We start from the raw sequence: 23,239 nt of genomic DNA, 5'->3' as shown, positions 1-23,239 counted from the left end.
CCTTAGTGGGCTGCATTAGAGCACAGGATGGCTTTTGCTTTCTTATCTTTCATTACCCAACCTCAGTTAAAAAAACTAAGCCAAGGGTGAAACTTAGCATTTCAGACATCCCCGACCTCAGCCGAGAATCCATCGTCGCACCAGGTGACACTTCCTTTTAGCTCCAGCAAGCTTCCTAATTGAAGCTAATATCGCACCATTAACTGGGGACCTTGTTTAGATTACATGGATGCCTTTCATTCCCCTCAGCAGCCATTACAGAGATGTGATCTTTTAATCACTATTTCCATAGCCTGGTTCGAACACTGGTCCCTGGAGGACAGAAACTTGTTTCTTGGCCTCCTGGATAGGTTTTCAGTTGAACTCAAGTCCACGTGACCGTGCAGACTTCAGCAGCTTGTCTGATTCAAAAATACCCAGGCTTCAACTTTATTTGATTGTTTTGATTTGACAGGAAGGACTCAATAAGGACCTGGAAAGTCATAACTGCGCCTGAAATCTACTCAAAAGTCTGAAATCACCCAACTAAAATGTCAACTATTTTATTTAATCACTGGAGTCTAACTCCTGCAATTTACCAGTGGTAATAATTCATTAAAACTGTACAATTTATTGTGCTTTTCATCAAAGTCCTTTAGATTTTATTTAATTTGGACCAGATATGAAACTACTGTATTTAAGATCTCAGTTATATGTCATCATACAGCATTCTAATTCAGTGAATCTCAGTATTAGCATTTACAAAATGAGACCAGGGAAAGCCTTGAATAAATAGTTTACAATCCATTAAATACAATTCAAGTTATACAGAGAAAACCGAACCTTGTGCATTTTATAATCAAAGTTACTGTACTTTTTTTTAGAAAAAGCTCTTTTCAATATTTTTTTTCTCTAAAAAGTAAAAATGCATTGCAATGTATTCAAGTGAAGCCTGAGAATAGAAGCTCAATTCACATAGCATCAATGTGTGGTCAATCAATGGCTTTTCTGAAGCATTAAATTAGCCACTAGTCCAAACTTCTGCTGGTCCATCTGATCCACCATCGCCTAAGTAACAGGTAGATGAGCATTGCTGGTAATTTAAGCAAGAATATTGTATTTTGTTCATATGGCATTCCAGAGAGAGGACAGCTTAGCTGAAGTATCACCGCCTGTTTCATTCTGATTGGAAAGGTGCACACACAAAAAAATCAGCACATGTTGCAGCCACAACACATTGCAGCCGTGTCTCACACAGGTCAAGACACCTTTTGTTTCATCAACTGGCAGCTCAGATCTTTACTGTTGCAATGACACATTCGCAGAGACTGGAAAACCCTTTGCCCACTTTGGGAGGTCTCGGAATGAGCTGGGGAACTGGAACATTTGCAATAGATTGTGACCAGAAAAACAGCGATAGCCTGGACAGAGGGCAGAAAGCAGCAGGGTAGCGTGAAGGGAAGATTAGCATTGGCAAGTACTGCAGCTAAGTGTCAACAGAAAGCAGTGTGCATTCCGGTGGTTAGCCCCCTTGAAGAAAGGGCAGAATTAATTAATTCACACACGTCCAAATCCCCTCCTGCACTTCGCAGGGAAGTCAGTTAATTGTGTTTGGCAGGGATCCTTCCAATCTGTTCTCTGTTGACATATCATATCCTTCTTCGCATTTGGAACGAAAGCTTGGGCAACTGCAGCACGTCTGACTTTAGGTGAGGCATCTGAAAGCCTGTGTGAGACTTCAAGTTTCAGAGCCTTCTCCACTGCAGCAGGCAATGGCAGCATTAAATCTGAAATTCAACTGAGCCAGAGGAAGTGACAGCGATGCGAATTTTTATTACAGATGGACATTAGAACCATTAGCACGTTCATTAGATCCATAAGCGACAGTGAGAATATCAAGCAGAAAAGCTCAAAAAGCTGGTGTGTTTCTCAGCAGAATAGAGAAAGTCATGGGGAAAGCTCCTTGAGACTTCCAAATTATTTTTAAGAGGTGTCAGAGTGAGAATGTTCCCACTGGTTTGCAAATTAATTGCAACGGCCGAGGGCCATCCCACAGGTTAAAAGAATGGTTTGCATACAGCAAGTCAAAGTATGGAATGCTTTACCATAAATAAGTATCAGGCAAATACTACTATTTAAAACAGAATCAAAAAGATAAAAATGGAATTGGATAATTATTTGAAGAAAATATGAATATAAAGAGGAAAATATCAACAAAATGGAAGGAGGGCAGAGCTAGCAACAGGATAGATTGAGGAATAATGTTACGATGATGTCCTGTGGCACTGCTGCTATAACAAACACAACTGTGTTTATTCTTACGTAATGGTCCCATTCACAATGCTACCTAGCAGCTGGAACCACCATGGAAATGTAGGCCGCACTCACGTTTAGCTTAATGCTAATTATTAAATAAGCTGTTCCCAATATCCAGCATGTGGGGAAGACAAATACCACCACAAAGTTCAGCTTCAAACTCTTCACCCTCTGCAAAAGGCTCTGAATGACAATTTCAGTCTTTGTTTTATTTTTTGAGATGAACTAAAGTTAGTGGCACAGTGCAGCTGTTGTCTATGCCCTGAATAGAACTGAACAGGGCTGTGTAGGAATGTTTTTCAATATGCAGAGTGCTCCAGAGACACGAGCGTTTTCATCAGGAACTAACCTCCAGGATTACTAAATGGACTGCCTGACACTCAAAACCTAGCGGCGTGTTTGGATAAATTTCTTTGGACTCAAGTCTCCAACCAATTTCAATATTGAAGCACTTGGCTAAATGCAGGAGTGTCAAATGCAACAGTCACGGCTGGTTACTGTTATTCATTTTGATTAGATAAAAAAGCAAGCAGCCATGGACACACAATCTCGATATACTCAATCACACTGCTTGTGCTAAATGAACTTTAACAATTTTTATGCATTAATTAATAAATTAGTAGCAGATGGTGTCAGTGTATTTACGATGCTTCCTCGATTACTGTTTATTGATTAGCTGTTAAAATGATGCACAAACGTGTTCAAATGCTTGACTTAAACACCATGGATGGTAACACCAGCAACATTATACAGAGACAGTGTCTGTCATCGCAGTCAATACAACTGGTCGAATAAACAGAAACCCTGTGATTAATCAGCAGCATAAACAAAATTTCAATGAGGAAGCGATGAGTTAAAATTGATGAAGACAAAATAAAGACAGTTTATTGCAAGCTGACTGCTCCAGACAAATTCTGTGATCAGTGAGGCAGCATCTGCCCAGGCTGTGCACAGAGCGCAGAGACCAGGACTGGATGGAGAAAGGATGGGGGAGGTGCTGACTATGTTTAGACAGGATGGGGGGGGCGGGGGGGGTGGTGAGGTGCGTGGAGTAGGTCTGGACATAGATGAAGGAGGAAGGTGGTAAGTCCCAGGCAAGTATGAGTGCATGTGCGCCAGTGCAGGATGGGGGCTGCTGCTAAGGGAAGGTCTAACACATTTTGTTACATGAATCAACACCCTCAGCAATCACTGAAGGTGTCAAAGTATCGCTTGCAAAAACCAAGAAGCTACAGCACGATGTGCAGTGTTGAATAAATTTGCGACAGTATTTCAAATATTAGTGCAGACAAAAGAATGCAAAGTTTTGCATTGCACGCCGGTAAATGGTTTGTTTGCAAGTCCATTTACCTGTAATTTATAATAAGGCACATTTTACTAAAATTTCTAGAAGAGTGATCCAGATTTTTCACAGAGCCAGGAAACTCTGTGCACTTCTAAAAATGGATTTACATTCCCAGCCTATTTCCCACATTCAATCTATGTCAGGGGGGGAAAGAGGACAAGGAATGATTCACAAAGCTGGAGTACCCAAACTCAGCAATGCCGAGTTCAGATAGACCCCATTTGCCTCTTTGCAAGGACTTTAATGCAGTGTGGACATCACAAATTGATGGGTTAGACACAAACATTCTTTTAAAGGGTGGATAAGGCCTGTATAACTCTCATTGTCTTAAGTTTATTTTTGAAGCTCCCCATTCTTTGTACTTTAACAAAAAAACAGGCTGTAACTGTCCATTAGAGTTAAAAATCCCGGCTTTGATTGACATGTGCATGTTAGAACAAAATTAGCATCTCTTCATGTAGATTCAATAGAGCTCTTCATTGACAATTTCCTTGGAGCTAGCATTGTCAACATGAATGTTTGGCTGAATTTCAAAAACCAAATTCATCACAGCAGGGAATTCAAAGTTCACGGACTGATTGACAATTTAAAGGGTTGGTTAAAGGATTAGCTATCTTTGGTGCGGAGTCTAAAAGTTTGTTTTTATACAAAATTAACCACGGAAGAAGATTTAAAAGCTTAGAATGGGTTTTATAAGTGGGAGTTCTTTTCACCATCAAGTAAAGGTAAAAGGTACAATCGCCATAGTCCCAGATGACCATAGGCAGCTGGTGGTGATTTTAATTTCAGGATCACCACAGTTCAGGTGAGGGGCAGGGTTGAGAAGACAGGCCCTCGTGAACAACTTCAGCTGGTAGGGGAATTGAACCTGCACTGCTGGCATCATTCAACATCACAAACCAGTTGTCCAGTCAACTGAGCTAACTGACTCCCCATCAAGTATGCAAGAGTGAGAGCTGTATTAGATTATTAGAACTTTTATTTCTTTCATCACCACAAGGTTCCTGAGGTTTACCCAGGATGGATACTATGCGAATGTCTATGGAGGTAGCATGGAGTGTAAAAAGGGGTTAGCATTTATGGTATGAGGCACCATGGGGCTTGGGTGAAATGAGGGCTAGAAGGCCTACAACTTGTAAAACAACTGGGATGAAGTCCTGGAGACCTGAGGCTGGTCTTCGAACTCTCCCCACCCCCCTCCACTTCTGGGGTGAGTGGGCTGGACCCTATCCTGCACACATTCCCCTGGAGTGACAGAAATTGCACAATTTGGCACAATATTCACCAAGGTGGTTCTGGCAGCTCAAGAATTTCTTGACTCAGGCTACCAGCTGGGTAGTAAAAAATTCAGCCCAGTGTTTCAACAGCCTCACCCAATCAGTGATTTATGGTGGACAACACCAGCACAACAGATTGAGGAGAAGTAGACGATTTGGGATGCAGAAGGAGAACCTTTAAAGAAAAACAATGAGGGGTGATACATCCAAGGGAACTTGACAGTGGGAATGATGAGAGGATGTTTCCCCTTGAGGGAGAAACTGGAACCGGGGATACAGTTTAAGAGTAGGGGGTCTCCTATTGAAGATGAGGAGAAATATTTTCCCTCAGATGGTTGTCACTTTGTGGAACACACTTCCCCAGAGTGGTGGAGGCAGAGGCATCGAGTGTTTTTAAGGTCAACTCAGATCGAATCCCTTTTTCGACAAGTATCTCAGGGAGTAGACAGGAAATGGTATTGAAGATACAATCAGATCAATGGTACCGTTTAAAATTAAAACCACTTATTTGATACACAGAACCAACTCTGGAATGCTCAGATACAACGAGCAGTCAAAATTTGCATTTAAATTATATTCAGATTAGAATAATTAGCAAATGATGCAAAGCCTTTGCCAGATATCGTACTCGACCCAGATTTGTTTCTTTGTTTTTCAAGTATTTGAATAAGTCGGAAGCACAGTTCAGTAACTTAGGAAATGGCCCAAATTAACCTCTGCCAACAACATCAAGCGACAAAGCTATAGATTGGAGTAGGCCATTTGGCCCTTCGAGCCGAATCTGCTATTCAATAAGATCACGGCGGACTTGGTTCTGGTCTCAACTCCACCTTTCTGTCTGCCCTCCCCCCACCCACACCCCCTCACCTCCTCTTGATTCCCTTGTCCATCAAAAGCCTATCTAACTTGGCCTTGAATTAATGGCCCAGCCTCCACTGCTCCCTGGGGAGGGGAATTCCTGACTACCAACACTCTGAGAAATAAATTCTCCAATTAAAAACTGAAGCAATGAATTTCTCAATTCATGAAGCAACGCTGGGTTTGGGGACAGACAATAAAGAACAGTGGCCCAGCGAAACTTCAACCCCAATAGGGGTGGGAGTGGGGGTTGAGAAAGTGCATCTGTGCAACATGGAAGAGTTCTAAAAAAGCTGTTCCAAAGTGTGATGAATGAGCAGAGAACAGGAAATCGCTGTGTCCCAGCTTCCAGAGGGACCAAAGGCAATAATCAGACAGCACCGTGTGATGTGTCCCAACTTCTTGGCAAGCAGCAGGCCAACACTACTTCTGCAGAACCTCCCCGTTACACAGCAACGTGACTAGTTTAAAGAGTGATTTTGAATATTAGGCAGCAAATGGTTTTATCAATATGGGTTTCAATGGGGCAGGCTTTTAGAATTGAGAAACCACATACTGCACACAGCTTCTACTGTGTTGCTGAATATATCGGATGGTGATGACGTGCTCCATACTTTGCTGTTGTTAATTCACCACTGCCAAAATTGGTTTATTGATCTCCAAAGTATTGGAAACAATTGAGGTTCCCAAATTGCAGTTATATCAGCTGCCAGCAGGCAAACCCACTGTTACCAATTTATATCTACAGCAATAATTCAAGGAGATTGTTTACAGAAATAAGTTCAGCAGCATCTGGCCCTCCAGATCCAACACAATTATGGGATCTAATTCAGACCAATGTCACGATCACCTGCATTTCAGTGAAGTTAATTACGTTGCTAAAACACAAAGCAGGAATAGTGGGATTGGTTGATGCCGCAATGGAAGTGATGAGACTACTTGTTTGTATCCGGAATTAGCCCATATCCCAGTCACCCGACTTGAGGAATGCAAGCATCAGAGATAGGTTGGATCGTTCAGACTATTGGCTTGTCTCCATGATTACCCCAGCCAGGTGAACAGGAGGTGGAACCCTTGATGAGGCAATGGAAGAACGGGGTGAACCACATTCAGCTGAAGTTTTAACATCAACTGGAGAAGATCTCACACTGATATTCTTCACAAACACATAGCCTTTGATTCACAAAAGTCTCCCACCAAGGGGTTTTCCTCACCTCATGACTAGGTCTATTGTAGATTAATTGATGGAAACTGATGAGTGTGGAAAGGTTGTGGCAGAAGAGACAAAAATATTTACATATAACATACTAATCTGTGCTGTTTCTCTTGGAGCATGCAGAGAAGGAAAATGAGGAGAGTGGAAAAGAGGACAAAGATTGGCAATCAGATTTTCAAACTCCCATTGCTAAACCACACAACACAACAAACAGAATGTCCTGCACTCCTGAAGAATAGATGCTTTTACATTGCTAGCAAACTGCATGTAAACATAGCTGAAAGGTTGGAAATGTGTTAACATTTACTTTGGGATAATATACTTGAAGCTTTTAGTTTAAAAGGGTGGGGAGGAAAATGGCCATTTTCAGTTATTTCACGGTGATAAATGTTAGAACTCCAACAATTCTGTGGGAAGTGTGTCTGAAAATTCTCTCTCCAAGTGCCACTTTTGTTCTAAATGAAGCCAAGACCATACAGACATGTTTGTAAAAAGGAGTTGAGGCAACTTTCAGAGATTAAAATCCTGAAATACCATTAGTATTTCAGGATATACTGACTGTATTGCACTAACCATTTTTCTGACAAACATGTCTTTAACTTCCAACATTATGGCTGCCAGTTTTCCACTCTAATTACTTTAGCCTTCATTTGCTGAATTGATACAGCACTCTCAATCAAAACTAAAACTAATCACTGTTTACTGTATTGTAATTAGCTCCTACAAGGTTCTTTGGCTGTTCTAAAGTCAATGTCACTTTTCTGTCAACCACTTTGCTTATTTTTGCAACAGAAATTACAGTACACATAAAAAAATAGAGTTAGATATGAAGGTGGTAATTTGATATGAAGTACATGGAACAAGATTGACCACCCAGACTAGAGGCTCCTAAATAGCCTAATAGACAAAGGCACTGCCCAGAGTACTGTTGAACCACGCAGGGCAGAAATTCCAAGGCTTATGCTGAATTTGCCTGCAGCAGCCACAGTAGGAATGCAACAATTGTTCTTTCAACTGTAGGTTGTGGAAGAGGGGGAAAGGAAACTCTTCTTGTAAATTTTGGTGGAAAACAGTCAAAGTGGAATTGTGATGCCATCCATGTATAGACGTAGCACCAGCTTAAATGAATAGTGACATGGGTGAATTACTGAATCAATGACCATGGAATGGCACTTGGCCAAGAGAAAACATCTTCGGGGGCAATGGAAAGAACACTTTGGGTGTGGGAAGAGGGAAGTTGATCAATTTTTAACTAACAAAGACAAAATGGTTGTCACCACACTTTAGGCTGTTAGTGTTGAGTCACTCTCGTAGTATGGGTCTCATAGGTGATCTTAGTACTTTTCTCTGAAAGAAAAAAGCTGCACATTCTGCAAATGGTTATATATGTAAAGGTCCCAGATGATGTCAAGTTAACCATTAATTGTGCATCTGAACTGTGTATCAATTATATATTTAAATACTACAGCCACACAGAAGCAGCTACTCAACATCTATAACTCATTAATGTAATTCCAAACTCTTCAATTATACTGACACATGTTTCTCTCCTTTATCCAAGTTGTGTGCAGCAGTTGCCATTGACAAACTTAAAGCTCGCCCACGCCTCTAACCACTCTATCAGTGGGGTGGTATCTGTTGATGTTCAATGTTTCCAAAACAGCACAGCTGAGATCGAGAACTTTGCGGTGTGGGCATCTATTCATTGCCATGCTGTACCAGCCCACCACACAGGAGAAAATGCCAACACTTGCTCCTCAAAACTAAGAGAGATCCAAATTGACTGTAAAAATGTAACGGGAATGTCGAAATGTCGAACGAAAACGATACAGATCCTGCATCACTTAACATTCAAATTGTGAGGCTTCTGCTGAAAGCAATTTTAACCACGGCATTGCTGCTGTTCCAATAGATGATTGCATTGAATCTGCTTAAGCAACACAGATAGAATTTCCAAAGAATCTGTCCTGATCGCCAAAGATCTGGAACACTGCTGCTGTGATTAGATGAGCATCACAAATACATGACCAAAAGAGAAAATGCTGGAAAATCTCAGCAGGTGTGGCAGCATCTGTAAGGAGATAAAAGAGCTGATGTTTTGAGTCCAGATGACCCTTTTGGCAAAGGTTGTCTGGACTGGAAACGTCAGCTCTTTTCTCTCCTTACAGATACTGCCAGGCCGGCTGAGATTTTCCAGCGTTTTCTTTTTTGGTTTCAGATTCCAGCATCCGCAGTAATTGCTTTAATCGCTAATACGTGAACTATCAGTGTACCACAGTAGGAACATGAGGAGGTCTCGTATCGCAAGGTCTCCCGACAGATCCCACTGCCCCCCTCACCACTCCCCACACCCCTGTAGTGCCTTCCTTTACTTCAGGATTTTTTTTAAGCTCCAATACAAACTTGTGGAAGACCATACCACAGCGGAACAGCTATGGAAGCTCAGTACTTCCTTTTAGCAGCTCATTATCAAAACGCATTTAAAAAGGTCAGTACAAAAATTTCCACTTGGAGTTACAGCTTCAGAACTACCTGATTGGCTCTAAGAAAAGTTCATCCAAATTTCCATTGCAACTAAAAATAAACAATGCCAACACCAACACATCCAGCGGGTGGCATCCAACTGTCAGTTGCAATCGTATTGAACTAGTCCATGCATGCCGGAATCCGGCAGCTCACTCAGCAGTTATCAAATACTTGCTTTGTCGCTGTAGAAGGGTGTCACGTGGAACATGTAGCAGTGTGTGCAGACCCGGACTGGTTTCATCTGGCCATATCGAGGTAAGGGAGCAGAATGAGAAGAGCAACGTGAGCAGAAGATCTGTCAAACGAAAAGGCATTTAAACTTCATAAACTTAGGGGGAAAACCAAAGGTCCATAGCCAAGTTCTGGAGGTTCCCATAGCATTTTTCAAGTGAAGGCATGACATAAACAGTTCATACACAGAATATATAGTACAGAATCAGGCCATTGGGCACAACAGGTCTATACCAACATTTATTTGCCACACCGGCAATCTACACATTAGAATATTCATCTATTCCTTTCTCCCTCAAATATTAAACAGCTTCCTCTTAAATCAATCTACGTTTTAATCTTAATCTTAAGAAAGCCCACCAACGCCTCTACTTTCTCAGAAGACTAAGGAAATTTGGCATGTCAGCTACGACTCTCACCAACTTTTACAGATGCACTGTAGAAAGTACTCTTTCTGGTTGTATCATAGCTTGGTATGCCTCCTGCTCTGCCCAAGACCGCAAGGAACTACAAAAGATCATGAATGTGGCCCAATCCATCATGCAAACCAGCCTCCCATCCACTGACTCTGTCTACACTTCCCGATGCCTCAGCAAAGCAGCCAGCATAATTAAGGATCCCATACTCCCCGCACATTCTCTCTTTCACCTTCTTCTTTTGGGAAAAAGATACAAAAGTCTGAGGTCATGTACCATCTGACTCAAGAACAGCTTCTTTCCTGCTGCTGTCAGACTTCTGAATGGACCTACCTTGAATTAAATTGATCTTTCTCTACACCCTAGCTATGACTGCAACACTACATTCTGCACTGTCTTGTTTCCTTCTCTATGAGCAGTATGTTTTGTCTCTACAGCGTGCAAGAAACAATACTTTCCACTGGATGTTAATACATGTAACAATAATAAATCGAATAAACAAATAAATGTCAGTCACCCCAGCTACCCTCCATGGTAGCAAGTTCAACAATTAACTACTGTCTGGCTAAGGAAGTTTCTCCTGAACTCATTATTGATTACCTTGTATTTACAGCCTTTAGTTTTGCCTGAGGTTCAGACTAGTGAGACTGTAATGGTAGGGTTCCTGACACTTCACCAAGACACAACTCAGGCTAGAAGGCAAGAAGATTGGAACAGTTTTGCTGGAGTGTTGACAGCACTGGGGGAAAATTTCCTTTGTTCGTTCTTCCAGCAAATTAGAAAGATATCACCATTCAACAGCTAGTTAATTACAAATGTTTTGAACTGCGCTTCCATGTGCAGACATACCAAGAAACACAACATTAGGCCATTCAGTCCCTCATGCCTGTTTCACCGTTCAATTAGTCCATAGCTGGTCTGCAATTCCAAACTGATATTTTAGTTGCCTTTGCTTCACACTCTTTAATAACTTTAACCAACAGAAAGCTAAATCTCAGCCTGGAAAACAGCAAATGACCCAGCATTCTCAGTCTTTTGGGGGAGATAATGAGACACAAGAGAGATGGTGGCGTAGAGTAGTGGTAATGTGATGGACTAGTAAATCCAAGAACTCAGGGCAAATCTTTCAGGACATGGGGTCAAATCCCACCACATGAATTTAAATTTGATGAATTAGTAAAGATCTGGAATTGAGAGCTTGTCTCAGTAATGGTGACCACAAAACTATCATTGATTGTTGTAAAAAAATCCCTACTGGTTCACAAATGCCCTTGAAGGTGAGAGATCTGCCATCCTCACCTGGTCTGACCTACATGTGACTCCAGATTCACAGCTGGGTCTCCTCTCTCTCTGAGCTAATGGATACCTTCAAAATTCTAAGAGGTTTTGATGGAGTGGTGAGAGAAAATGTTTGCTCTCAAGGGGAAGAGAATAGCTGGAAACCATTAATATGAGATAGTCACCAAGAAATCTAATAAGTAATTGAAAAGAAGCTCCTTTACCCAGAGGATGGTGAGAATGTAGATCTCACTATCACAGGGAATGGATGGAGTGATAGTATTGAAAAACTAGACAATCATAGGGCGGCATGGTAATATAGTGGTTAGCACTGCTGCCCCACAGGGTCAGGGACCCAGGTTCAATTCCAGCCTTGACTGACTATTTTTCAATGCATGGGTTTCTGGCACTCCGGGGGTTTCCTCACACAGTCCAAAGATGTGCAGGTTGGGTGGATTAGCCAGGGTAGATGCACTGCACTACAGGGATAGAGCATGTTAGGGGGTGGGGGTGGGCGGGCCTGGGTAAGATGCTCTTTGGACTGCTTCTGCACAGTAGCGATTCTATATGATACGAAGGAGAAGGAAATGAATCGTTATGTTGGTAGGTTTAGATGGGTGGAGGTTTGAGTGGTACATAAACACCAGAATGGCCTGTTTTCTGTGCTTTATATCCTGCGTGATCCCATGTACCACATGTCACAAGGCTACCTCCAATTCTGTCCATTTTAATTTTTGTAAATTATCTCCCGTGCAGAATGTTCTCAAATGCTTCCTACGAGTCCCATATAGACAGCATCCGTGGACCACCGCCATGGACCACCTCCTGCTATCCACTATGTTAGTGATCTCTTTTCTTCACCAGATTAGTCAAGTATGACCTATCCATCAGTAAACCATGCTAATTGTCTCTGATCAGCTCATAATTGTCCAAGTACTCTGTCACTTCGCTGCTGGCTAACAGATCAGAGTAATTTTCTCACAACTGACATTAAAATGATGGATCTGGGGCCTCTCTGATTTGCAACTTACTAATCCAGAAAACTTTTCAAAATTATGGCCAACATATTGCAATTTTCTAAACCATTACTCTTGAGACACGGGCCCATTACTCTTAGGGCACTGAGGTGGAAACAACCAGCGCTCCCAGGGGTAGTTCTACTCTAACCAGATTACGTTCGGCATTGCCAGTTTATTTTATCATCATATTAAGTCCATTAAATTCATTATGTATTTCATTTTATGCGTTTGTCTATATTAAAAATGTTAAGATTGGCCAGAAGAAATCACTGTACTCCCTCCTTCCACACTGCCCAAACTATACGATCTTCACAATTCCAATTTAAAACTGTATTGTTAGATGTCACTGCCAATTGCAAGCCAGGATTGACTATCCACCCCGGTTACCCAGAGCACATCAAGAACCAGCGTTTTGCTTTATTCATTTGTGGGACCTGGGTGTTGCTGGGAAGGCAGTTGAGAGTCAACCACATTGCCGAGATCGGGTCACCAGGTAAATATGGCATATTTCCTTCCCTAAAGGACGTTAGTGAACCAGATGGGTTTTTCCGACAATCGACAATGGTTTCATGGTCATCAATCGAATCTTATTCCACATTTTTTTATTGAATTCAAATTCCACCAAATGTTGTGGCGGGATTCGAACGCAGGTCCCCAGAACATTAGTTGAGTTTCTGGATTAATAGTCTAATGATAATATCACTAGGCCATCGTCTCCCCGAGTGTAGAACGAGACTGTCATCCACATGGAGGCGAGACTGGGCAGTATTACTAGGATTCCTTTCTTGAAGAACGTTAGTAAATCAGTTGGGTTTTTAAACCAATCTAGAATCTCTAATCGTCAGGTGCTAGGCCAAAAATTCTTGGTTTGATTGGGCTCAAATTCACACCTCACATTATAATGAAAGCTGATTTTGAGATCTTGAGGTTGCTCATCAAAAATCATAATCAATAGGACTTTGAAGCTATGTCATGTCATCAGTTTATCATCTTATTCTCCAAACTCCAATCAGTAGCACTGCCAGGGATAAGGGCATGAGCATAGATCAAGAGAAATTGAATTGTTCTGTTGGTGAATTTCATCATTAAACGTACTATTTAATTTGGGGGCTGAAAATCCATTCCATTTTTGTTAAGCTCAGTGCTTCATCAATTACCTTTCCACAGCTTCTGCAATGATGCTTTCTTCGAATCACAGTGAATGGTGCCTTGCATGCGGTACAGTAACTGCAAGCTTCATCTGGTACCCATTCTGGAGGATCTGCCACAAACAGGAAGGAGTCCATCAGCAACGGGATAATCTTCCGCTTAATCATGTAACCAGAATTAATCATTTCCCCCCCTTCACAATACTACTTGCTGGTCAAAATAAACACTAATGATTATAAATACACATAACAATGTCTTAATCTAATTTTAGAATTCATTATGTGGGACATCACTCAATACAAACTCCTTTGGAATATCTCAGTTTAACAGTAGATGAAAGAGGAAAGCATGCGAGGAACCTTTAGAAAACTCTGGTTGGGCCACAGCAAAGATTTCTGGGGCAGTGGGGAAGGAAGAGGATGTGATAATCTGCGGGAGGTTTCCTTCCCCATGTTTGAGCTGGTGCAGTCAGACTTCATGGGATTCAGAGTCGACGTTGAGGACACCCAGCACAACCCCCTCCTGACTGTGTACCATTGTGTCACCAGCTCTGCTGACTCTGTCCTACCAGTGGGACAGGGCACACCCAGGAATGGTTCTGTGAGTATGACTATGTCAGGCTGTTGCTTGACTAGTATGTGAAACAGCTCTCCCAATTTTGCCCCAAGACTGCCTGATGTTCTAAGAAGCACTTTGCAGGGTCAACAGGGCTGGGTTTGCTGTTGTTGTTCCTCATGCCTAGGTCATAGCAACATAGAAAATAGGTGCAGGAGTAGGCCATTCAGCCCATCGAGCCTGCACCACCATTCAATATGATCATGGCTGATTATGCACTTTCAGTATCCCACTCCCGCTTTCTCTCCATATCCCTTGATCCCTTTAGCCGCAAGGGCCACGTGCAGCTCCCTCCTGAATTCATCTAACAAACTGACCCCACAAGCTTTCTGTGGGTGAGAATTCCACAGGTTCCCAACTCTGAGTGAAGAAGTTCTTTCTCATCTCAGTACTGAGTGGCTTACCCCTTATTCTTGGGCTGTGACCCCTAGTTCTGCACTTCCCCAACATCAGGAACATTCTTCCCGTACCTAGACTGTCCAGTCCCATCAGGATTTTACATGATTTTAGGAAATCTCCTCTCATTCTTCTAGATTCCAGTGAGTACAAGCCCAGTGGATCCAGCCTCTCTTCATATATCAGTCCCGACATTCCAGGAATTAGTCTGGTGAACCTTCGCTGGACTCTCTCAAGAATGTCCTTCCTCGGACTTACTCCTATATTCAGATGCAGGTGGTCCGTTCCGTTTCAATCCTTCTTGTTTTCTTGGTAGTGGCTGAGTACAACTGTGTGGGTTGCCAGGCCCTTTCAGAGGGCATTTAAGAATCAGCCACATTGTTCTGGGCCTGGAGTTACATTTCACATTAGGCCAGTACATTTCCTCCTCTAAAAGGACATTAGTGAACCAGTTGGGTTTTATGACAGTCGACAATGGTTCCATGACCATACAACTACTAATTCCAGACATTTTATTGAATTTAAATTCCACCACCTGCCATGATGGGATACAAACCCAGGCCCCCAGGCCATCACCCTGGGCCTCTGGATTACTAGTCCAGGGACGGTACCACTGCATCACTACCTCCATGCTGGCCAATAATCAACAGCACCCTGGGGTAACCAGAATCCCTACAGTGGTGAAGGAGACCACTTGGCCCATTAAGTCTGTACCGACCCTCCAAAGAACATCTCACCCAGGCCCTCTCCCCTGCCCTATCCGCATTTCCCCACTTTTTTACCCGCTAATCCCCCTAATTTATACATCTTGGGACACTAAGGAGCAATTTAGAATCATAGAATGATGACTCATCGAGTCTGCACCGACTACAATCCCACTCAGGCCCTATTCCTGCAGCCCCACATACTTACCCTGCTAATTCCCCCTGACACTAGGGTCAATTTTACATGGCCAATCCCTTTACCCTGCACGTCTGTGGAAGGAAACCAGAGCACCCAGGGGAAACTCTCACAGACAAGGAGAGAATGTGCCAACTCCACACAGACAGACGTCCCAGGCCGGAATTGAAGACAGGTTCCTGGAACCGTGAGGCAGCAGTGCTAACCACTGTGCCACACCTATAGACTTGAATGGCCCAGCTATCTGATTTCTAAGTCTGCCATTCACTCTGACATGGTTCTGAACTTCAATTGCCAAATTGAACTCAAGAAGTTCCTGCTACCTCACAGCCTGATTTAGTTTCAGGTGGAAATTGAAGATACCCTCTTGTGGAAGTTTAGTTACGATAAGGCGGCTAAGACCTCACCTTGTATATTTTTTCAAAAACAGAGATATGCTCAATACTATTATGAAAAAATTAAAACTGGACAACGACCTTTAAGATGTTTAAATCTATGCCTGTCTGTGATCCCTGAAAAAAAGAAACTTGCTGGTAGCATCAGGGAAACTTGCACCTCGTTCCTCTGAGGAGCCACTAATGACACTTTGTGGACTGCACAGGCCAAATTCAAAGAAAATTATACAAAGGCCATCTGCATTTCATAACCCAGCCTGGCCAGTCTGCATGTCCACCAAGACAAAGGCCCCACAACCTTCCTTCAATTCTTAATGGTTGCGACAATCAACAGTCTCAGAGGCGCTGATAAGGGATGCACAGCCCTTATCAAAGGGGGTGTGGAGTACTAGAACATAGAACATTACAGCGCAGTACAGGCCCTTCGGCCCTCGATGTTGCACCGACCAGTGGAACCAATCTAATGACCCTTTAACCTAAACTATTCCAATGTTATCCATATGCCTATCCACTGACCATTTGAATGCCCTTAAAGTTAGCGAGTCCACAACTGCTGCAGGCAGGGCATTCCATACCCTTACTACCCTCTGAGTAAAGAACCTACCTCTGACATCCATTCTATATTTATCACTCCTCAATTTAAAGCTATGTCCCCTCTTGTTAGCCATCACCATCCAAAGAAAAAGGCTCTCACTGTCCACCCTATCTAATCCTCCGATCATCTTGTGTGTCTCAATTAACCTTCTTCTCTCTAACGAAAACAACCTTAAGTCCCTCAGCCTTTCCTCATAAGACCTTCCCAACATACCAGGCAACATCCTGGTAAATCTCCTCTGCACCCTTTCCAATGCTTCCACATCTTTCTTATAATGCGCCAACCAGAACTGGATGCAATACTCCAAGTGTGGCCGCACCAGAGTTTTGCAGGATTCATGCGAATTGGGCCTCTGACTTGTAGGGCCAGTAATATTACCATGCCAATCTGCTAAGCTCAGCCTATTTACCATCGCACTGGCTGCCTCACTGAAAGGGAGATCTGACCCAAGCTGAAAATCTGCCCTGATCTCCACTGATTCTGCTGTAACTTCTCTACCACTGCCCCACAAGATTGATCCATCTCTGCACGCCTCTCTCACTGTGTAAAATGAACACCATTGGAAAAGTGAATTTTCCAACATTGGTTTTCAGCCCAATGCTCCAATGAGAACCTCATTGGACTTTGATTCTAGAGCTCATGTGAAGCAATATTTCTTTTCTTTGTCTCGCTAATGTAAATCCTTCTTTTCTCTAACTCTGTCATTTAGGTCTGAGTGTGGGAGGTGAGGCTGCAACCCTCCTTCCTGTGTTTTTGAGTGTGTGCACATATCTCAAGTTTACTGTGGGGTTATTAATAGAACATAGAACTGAGGGGTTAGGAAATGCATCACCGCTTACAAAATGGGAATCAAATCAAAACAACCTTCTATTTACAGACAGGTGGCGAGAGGAAAAAATTAGTGTTGCTCTAATTAACTCTCTCCTGACTCTAACATCCCAGTTGAGCATGCTATTGAGGCAACAAGTTAATACTCTATGGGGTGAATTTTCTGCACCCTGGCAGTAGGAGTTAGCAGCCTGTTTCCATCACAGCTGGCAGCAAGGGGGTAGCAGCACACCACTGCTCAACGAAAAGTATCAAGAAAATGTGAATGCAATGCCTGTCTTTATCATTTGACAGGTTAACACAAAGTATACAAACGAATAGTATTTTTCACATTTTACCTGGCTGCATTTATTTGTGCAATGTGCTTCTGCGTACGGAGAAGGAATCAACAGACAGTCTCATTTGATTATGCGATTATTTGCATCCTGAATTTTGACACTGGCTGATTGACATTGCCCAAAGCTTTGTGTCCCACAGTCAACATCCTCCCCAAGAATGGCTTGCATGTCCTCCTGTTCTTAGTTTCCTCTTCCTCAGAGTCCTCAAAGGACTGGTTTTGCTTCCCTCGACTTATCCTCTGAAAGGGGTTCTCCTCAAGGTGCCTGATCATTGCATCTTGGCTCTCAGGCTCTGTGCTCACACTTCAAACAGGAGTCACGAGCCACTTGAGGGGATAACCTCAAGCACTAATCAGCCATTCATCCAACGCATCTGTGGCCATAAAAATCCTTCAAAGGGTCATCTGGACTCGAAACATCAGCTCTTTTCTCTCCTTACAGAATCTGCCAGACCTGCTGAGATTTTCCAGCATTTTCTCTTTTGGTTTCATGAAAATCCTTGCCCGAGGACATACAAGTCATGGCTGCTTCCCAGGTTCCTGGCACAAACCTGCACGATGTGTGTTTGTTGGTCACACACCATCTGTACATCGATGGAATAGTCTGAGTGGTTTAGAAACTCTCCTGGCTCCCCCTGTTGGTGCCTTGATTGCTACATAGGTTCAATCATTGGCCCCTTGCAACCTGGGAATTCAACCTCGGCTGCAAGCCTTTGGCTTTTTCCATTTGATTATTGTTGTCTGTAACGAGATATATTAACCCATGGGCACAGTGAAATACGGGCAACTAGCCAAATCTTTGTGCAGTGAAGCACAGCAGGCTGAGTGATCCCACTCTGGAATCCACAGGTGACCTGAAATGACCCCGAGATGAAGTTCAGCATCACTGTGATTTAATGCCAAAGGCATTGGGGACCTTCCCAACTGGAAGCTGTCTCAGGGGAAGCACATCACAGAGTGATGGAAGAGGGGCTCATGAATGGTGAAGTCAATCCCATACTGGCTGAGGTTATTCGTGAATAACCTCAACCTTGCCCCTCGCCTGAGGTGTGGTGATCCTCAGGTTAAATCACCACCAGTCAGCTCTCCCTCTCAAAGGGGAAAGCAGCCTATGGTCATCTGAGCCATGGGGACTTTACCTTCACCTTCCCCTTTATTGCTTCAGAACGCATTATTGCAGTTAATTGGACTAACCAGCTTAAAAACCCCTTAATTATCAACACAGTGGATGTTCTGCCAATTTCAGAGCCCACAAAACCATCATATTATTGTAGCAGACTGGCATAATGTAGTTGGGTTTGTGACCCAATGGCATCACGCCATGTATTAAATTCCACTGGACTAAGCAGTCCTCCTTTCACAATGTAAAATTCAGCCAATGTTACAAACAGAAGTTTTCCATTTGCCAAAGCACAGGGGATTTAAATGGTACCCTAACCAAGTGAAACAGAGGAGACTGAGCAGCTTGCATTTACTTAACACTTTTAATCCAGTAAAATGCCAGAATGCACTCTACTGAGTGTTATCAGATGAGACTGGACACTGAGTCACAAGGAGGTACCAAGACAAGGAACCAAAAGCTTGTTCTAGACTTTAAGGGGATACCTGGGCTAGAATTCTCCGATCTCATTCGCCCCACCAGCGCAAACGGGGAATTTGGCACTCAGCCAAAACTCCATTCACTGCAGCAGGACCGGAGAATAGCAGCCGGGGCTGGGTTGAAGAGTTCTGGCTGTTATGTCGGAGGGACATTTGGGGTTAGTGTATGTCCAACAACAGTGGAGTGAAGGAAATCGAGGGGTGCACAAGAGTTGACACAGTAAAAAGTGCTGAGAGCACTGTACACTAGAGCAGGGTACAGGGGGAGAATTTTAAGATCAAGGCCAATGTTGGACCAGGAACAGTGCAGGTCAGCAAGCATAGGGTGTGAGGGGTGAGCAGGGTTTGGCGCATCTTATCCGAAATCAACTACTGATATCCTAACCTCAAATTTAGAGGGGTCGGAAGGTGGGGAGGACAGCCTGGACAGCATTGGAATTAATCAAGTCTGCAAAGTAAAAGCGACATAGATGAGGGTCAAAGCAGCAAGTGGGAACTGGCATTCATTGCCGGAGCAGATGTGAGATCAGAAACTGTGCTTAGGGACAAACTGGGAAAGATCAACAATTGCTCTCCATACTGCAGAAACATATAGGAGAGTAAAATTATGTATATTTCTATAAAATATATTATTCACACAAAGTGGGATTTTTGGAGGCTAATCCATTCCCAACTTTTGTATTAAGAAATGCTTAAACCTTCACCTTCAAGGTCCTCATCTCTTGCCTTGTCAGCAAGTTCAGAGGAAGAAACACTTTCTCGACATAAAGCACAGTCTTCTAGTGCAGGGCTTCTTAATGTCTGGTCACCTGAAACAAACAAGACAGTGGCAGTGAAACAAACCCACATAATTACACTTGGAAGCTCAATTAATGGCTTTTAAAGTCACATTCTCAAAAACAGATCAGGTCTTTACTGAATCACATAATCATAAAGGTTTATAGCATGGAAACAAGCCCTTCAGCCCAACTTGTCCATGCTGCCCAGTTTTTACCATTAATCTAGTTCTAGTTGCCCACATTTGCCCCATATCTCTCTATACCAATCTTACCCATGTAGCTGTCTAAATGCTTTTTAAAAGACAAAATTGTCTTTAGTACTACGTCTGGCAGCTTGTTCCAGATACTCACTAACCTCTGTGTAGCCCTTTGGCCCTTTTGTATCTCTCACCTTAAACCCATGCCCTCTAGTTTTAGACTCCTCTACTTTCAGGAAAAGATGTTGACATTCTGCCATATCTGTACCTCTCATTATTTCATAGACGTCCATAAGAGCACCCCTAAGCCTCCTACGCTCCAGTGAAAATTGTCCCAATCTAGTCAGGCTCTCCCTATTACTCAGGGATTCAGATTTTTCCATTGTTTGACCTGTAAGTTTCACACATTGCATGCAGTATTTGCTGTGGCCCAGTTGAATTCTGAGTCAGAAGGTTCTGGGTTCATGTTCCATTACAGGAATCAAGCACAGAGATACAAACTGAGATGCCAGTGCACCACAGAGGAAGTGCTGCACTATCAGAAGTGCCATCTTTCTGATGAAAAATCAAACCGCAGCCTAGTCTGCTCTCTTGGGTGGATGAAGATAACCTAGTGACACCATTTTGAAGAGCTGGGGAGTCTCCACTTGTGTCCTGGCCAATACTTATCATTCAACCAACATCACAGAAGGAGATTACCTGCTCAATATCACGTTGCTGTTTATGGGATCTTGCTGGGTTCAAATTGGCTTCCACATTTCTTATTTATCAACTATACTCAGCCTTCAACTCCATTATACCTACGAAACTCATCTCCAACTCCGTGGAGCGGGGCTTGGCTCCTCCCTCTGTGACTGGATCCTGAACTTCCTAACCCACAGACCACAGTCGGTAAAGATAGGCCACAATACCTCCTCCACAATCATCCACAACACCACTGCCCCACAAGGCTGTGTCCTCAGCCCTTTACTGTTTTCCTTATACACCTATGATCGTGTGGCCAAATTCCCCTCCAATTCAATTTTCAAGTTTGCTGATGATACCACCATAGGGGTCAGATTTCAAACAATGACGAGATAAAGTACAGGAATGAGATAGAGAATCTGGTGAACTGGTGTGATAACAATAACCTCTCCCTCAATGTCAACAAAACGAAGGAGATGGTCATCAACTTCAGCAAGCATAGTGGAGAACATGCCCCTGTTTACATCATGAGGATGGCGTAGAAATAGCTTCAAGTTTCATCAGCAACCTCGCCTGGTCCCCCCATGCCAACACTATAGTTAAGAAAACCCACCAACGCCTCTAGTTTCACAAAAGACTAAGGAAATTTGGCATGTCTGCTATGACTCCTCCAACTTTTATAGAAACACCACAGAAAGCAACCTTTCTGGTTATATCACAGTTTGGTATGGCTCCTGCTCTGTCCAAGACTGCAAAAAGCTACAAATGGTTGTGAATGAAGCCCAATCCATCATTCAAACCAGCCTCCCACCCTTTGACACTGTCTACCACTTCCTGTTGCCTCAGAAAAGCAGCCAACATATTTAAGGACCCCACATATCCATTGGGAAAAAGATACAAAAGTCTGAGGACATGTACTAACCAACCCAAGGACAGCTTCTTCCCTGGAACCATCAGACTTTTGAACGTACCTACCTCACATTAAGTTGATCTTTTTCTATGCCCTAGCTATGATTGTAATACTGCATTCTGCACTCTCCTTTCCTTCTCTATGAATGGTATGCTTTGTCTGTATTGCACGCAAGAAACAATACTTTTCACTGTATGTGGCAATAAGAAATCAAATCAAAAACATTTCTTACAGCAAAGACTACACAAAAAGTACTTTGGTAGGAGTTCTGAAAGGAAGTTAGACTAGAACGGGAATGTTAACTCTCCACAGATGCAGGCAGAGGTCTGCTGAGTTTCCAGTACTTTCAGTTATTTAAAAAGTATTTTCTTGGTTGTAAAGCACTTTGGGACATCACAAGGCATTACATGAATGCAAGCCTTTCCTTTTCTCCTCCTCACTATTGGGAAAAGAGAACCGACACAATTAATCATCCAGGTGCCTACTTCCTCCATCAATTGCCTAGTTGGAGATCAGCGGTAAAGAGTGCATTCTCCACTACTTATTATCTTGCAATTCATTATCTTGCTGCCAAGGATTTCCTCAGCATTCTTTGGACCACTGGATGAGGGAGGCTCCTTATGCCATAACACAGAGGTACAGAAGACAGTGATATTCTTTCTCTCTGTGGAAATTCCACTAGTAAATGTGTCCTTTTGCAATGGCTACATGAATTAAGACAGTTGAGTTGCACAAATGGGTTTGTTCAAGACTGAATTGATAAAGAAGTCATAGAAATAGTAATAAGTCAATTGATATAGAAGCCATGGGCTGTCTTTATTCCAATCAGTCTTATTCCAATCACTTACACCTCCAACAGAAATCTTCACACAGATTTGAAAGATATTTCATTGAACCTTAAATTACTTTTACTGCTGATGTAGATGTTTATAATCTGAAAATTGAGGTATTTAGCGATGGAAGTGTTTTCAATTTCAATAGCCACTGTTGGATCACAAAGTGAATTTTAGAAATGGGTTCTATACTATGCAGGTAAATATATCTAAACTCTAAAACATTTTGCAACTTAGTAAATATTCGTGCAGAGAACAGGCAAATTAATATTTCGTAACTCCAGGATTAAAATTGGCTCATTACCTATCTTCTCCGTCCTGCTCCCCTCGTATTCTAACTTTGTTGCCATGACCTCAAACAGGGTTTTAAGGATGCTTCGCAAGTCACTTGCATAGTTAGTTTGTAGTTGATCAGCAACACCTGAAATGTTGAGAGAGATTTTTTTAATTACAGCACGTGTAATGTCCTGCTCAGAGACTGGTTGTAAAATAAGAAGCCATTGGATCACAATGCACCACCTATAATCAAACACTGGTGAGCAAATGTGGGGGAAAACAGAT

At 42.7% G+C, this 23,239-nt stretch overlaps 1 protein-coding gene across 2 annotated transcripts in view; it reads right to left on the bottom strand.

The window, feature by feature from the left end:
• Window positions 1-587: 587 nt before the first annotated feature.
• Window positions 588-23,239, bottom strand: part of zfyve28 (zinc finger, FYVE domain containing 28) — a 188,923-nt gene continuing 166,271 nt past the window's right edge. For both annotated transcript variants that reach the window (XM_080182526.1, XM_080182527.1), the window contains 5 exons: window positions 22,983-23,099; window positions 19,980-20,084; window positions 13,619-13,722; window positions 9,693-9,812; window positions 588-1,161 (listed from right to left, as the gene is read on the bottom strand). In XM_080182526.1, the coding sequence (XP_080038652.1) occupies window positions 1,105-1,161; window positions 9,693-9,812; window positions 13,619-13,722; window positions 19,980-20,084; window positions 22,983-23,099 (503 nt within the window). In that variant the 3' untranslated portion in view covers window positions 588-1,104. The remainder of the gene's footprint in view (window positions 1,162-9,692; window positions 9,813-13,618; window positions 13,723-19,979; window positions 20,085-22,982; window positions 23,100-23,239) is intronic.

This window comes from Carcharhinus amblyrhynchos, unplaced genomic scaffold, assembly GCF_965287045.1.
Source record: "Carcharhinus amblyrhynchos unplaced genomic scaffold, sCarAmb.v2.hapA scaffold_61, whole genome shotgun sequence".
NCBI classification, from domain to species: Eukaryota; Metazoa; Chordata; class Chondrichthyes; order Carcharhiniformes; family Carcharhinidae; genus Carcharhinus; species Carcharhinus amblyrhynchos.
Note: the sequence above shows the minus strand (reverse complement) of the source record. Positions and strands in the feature narration are given on the sequence as shown.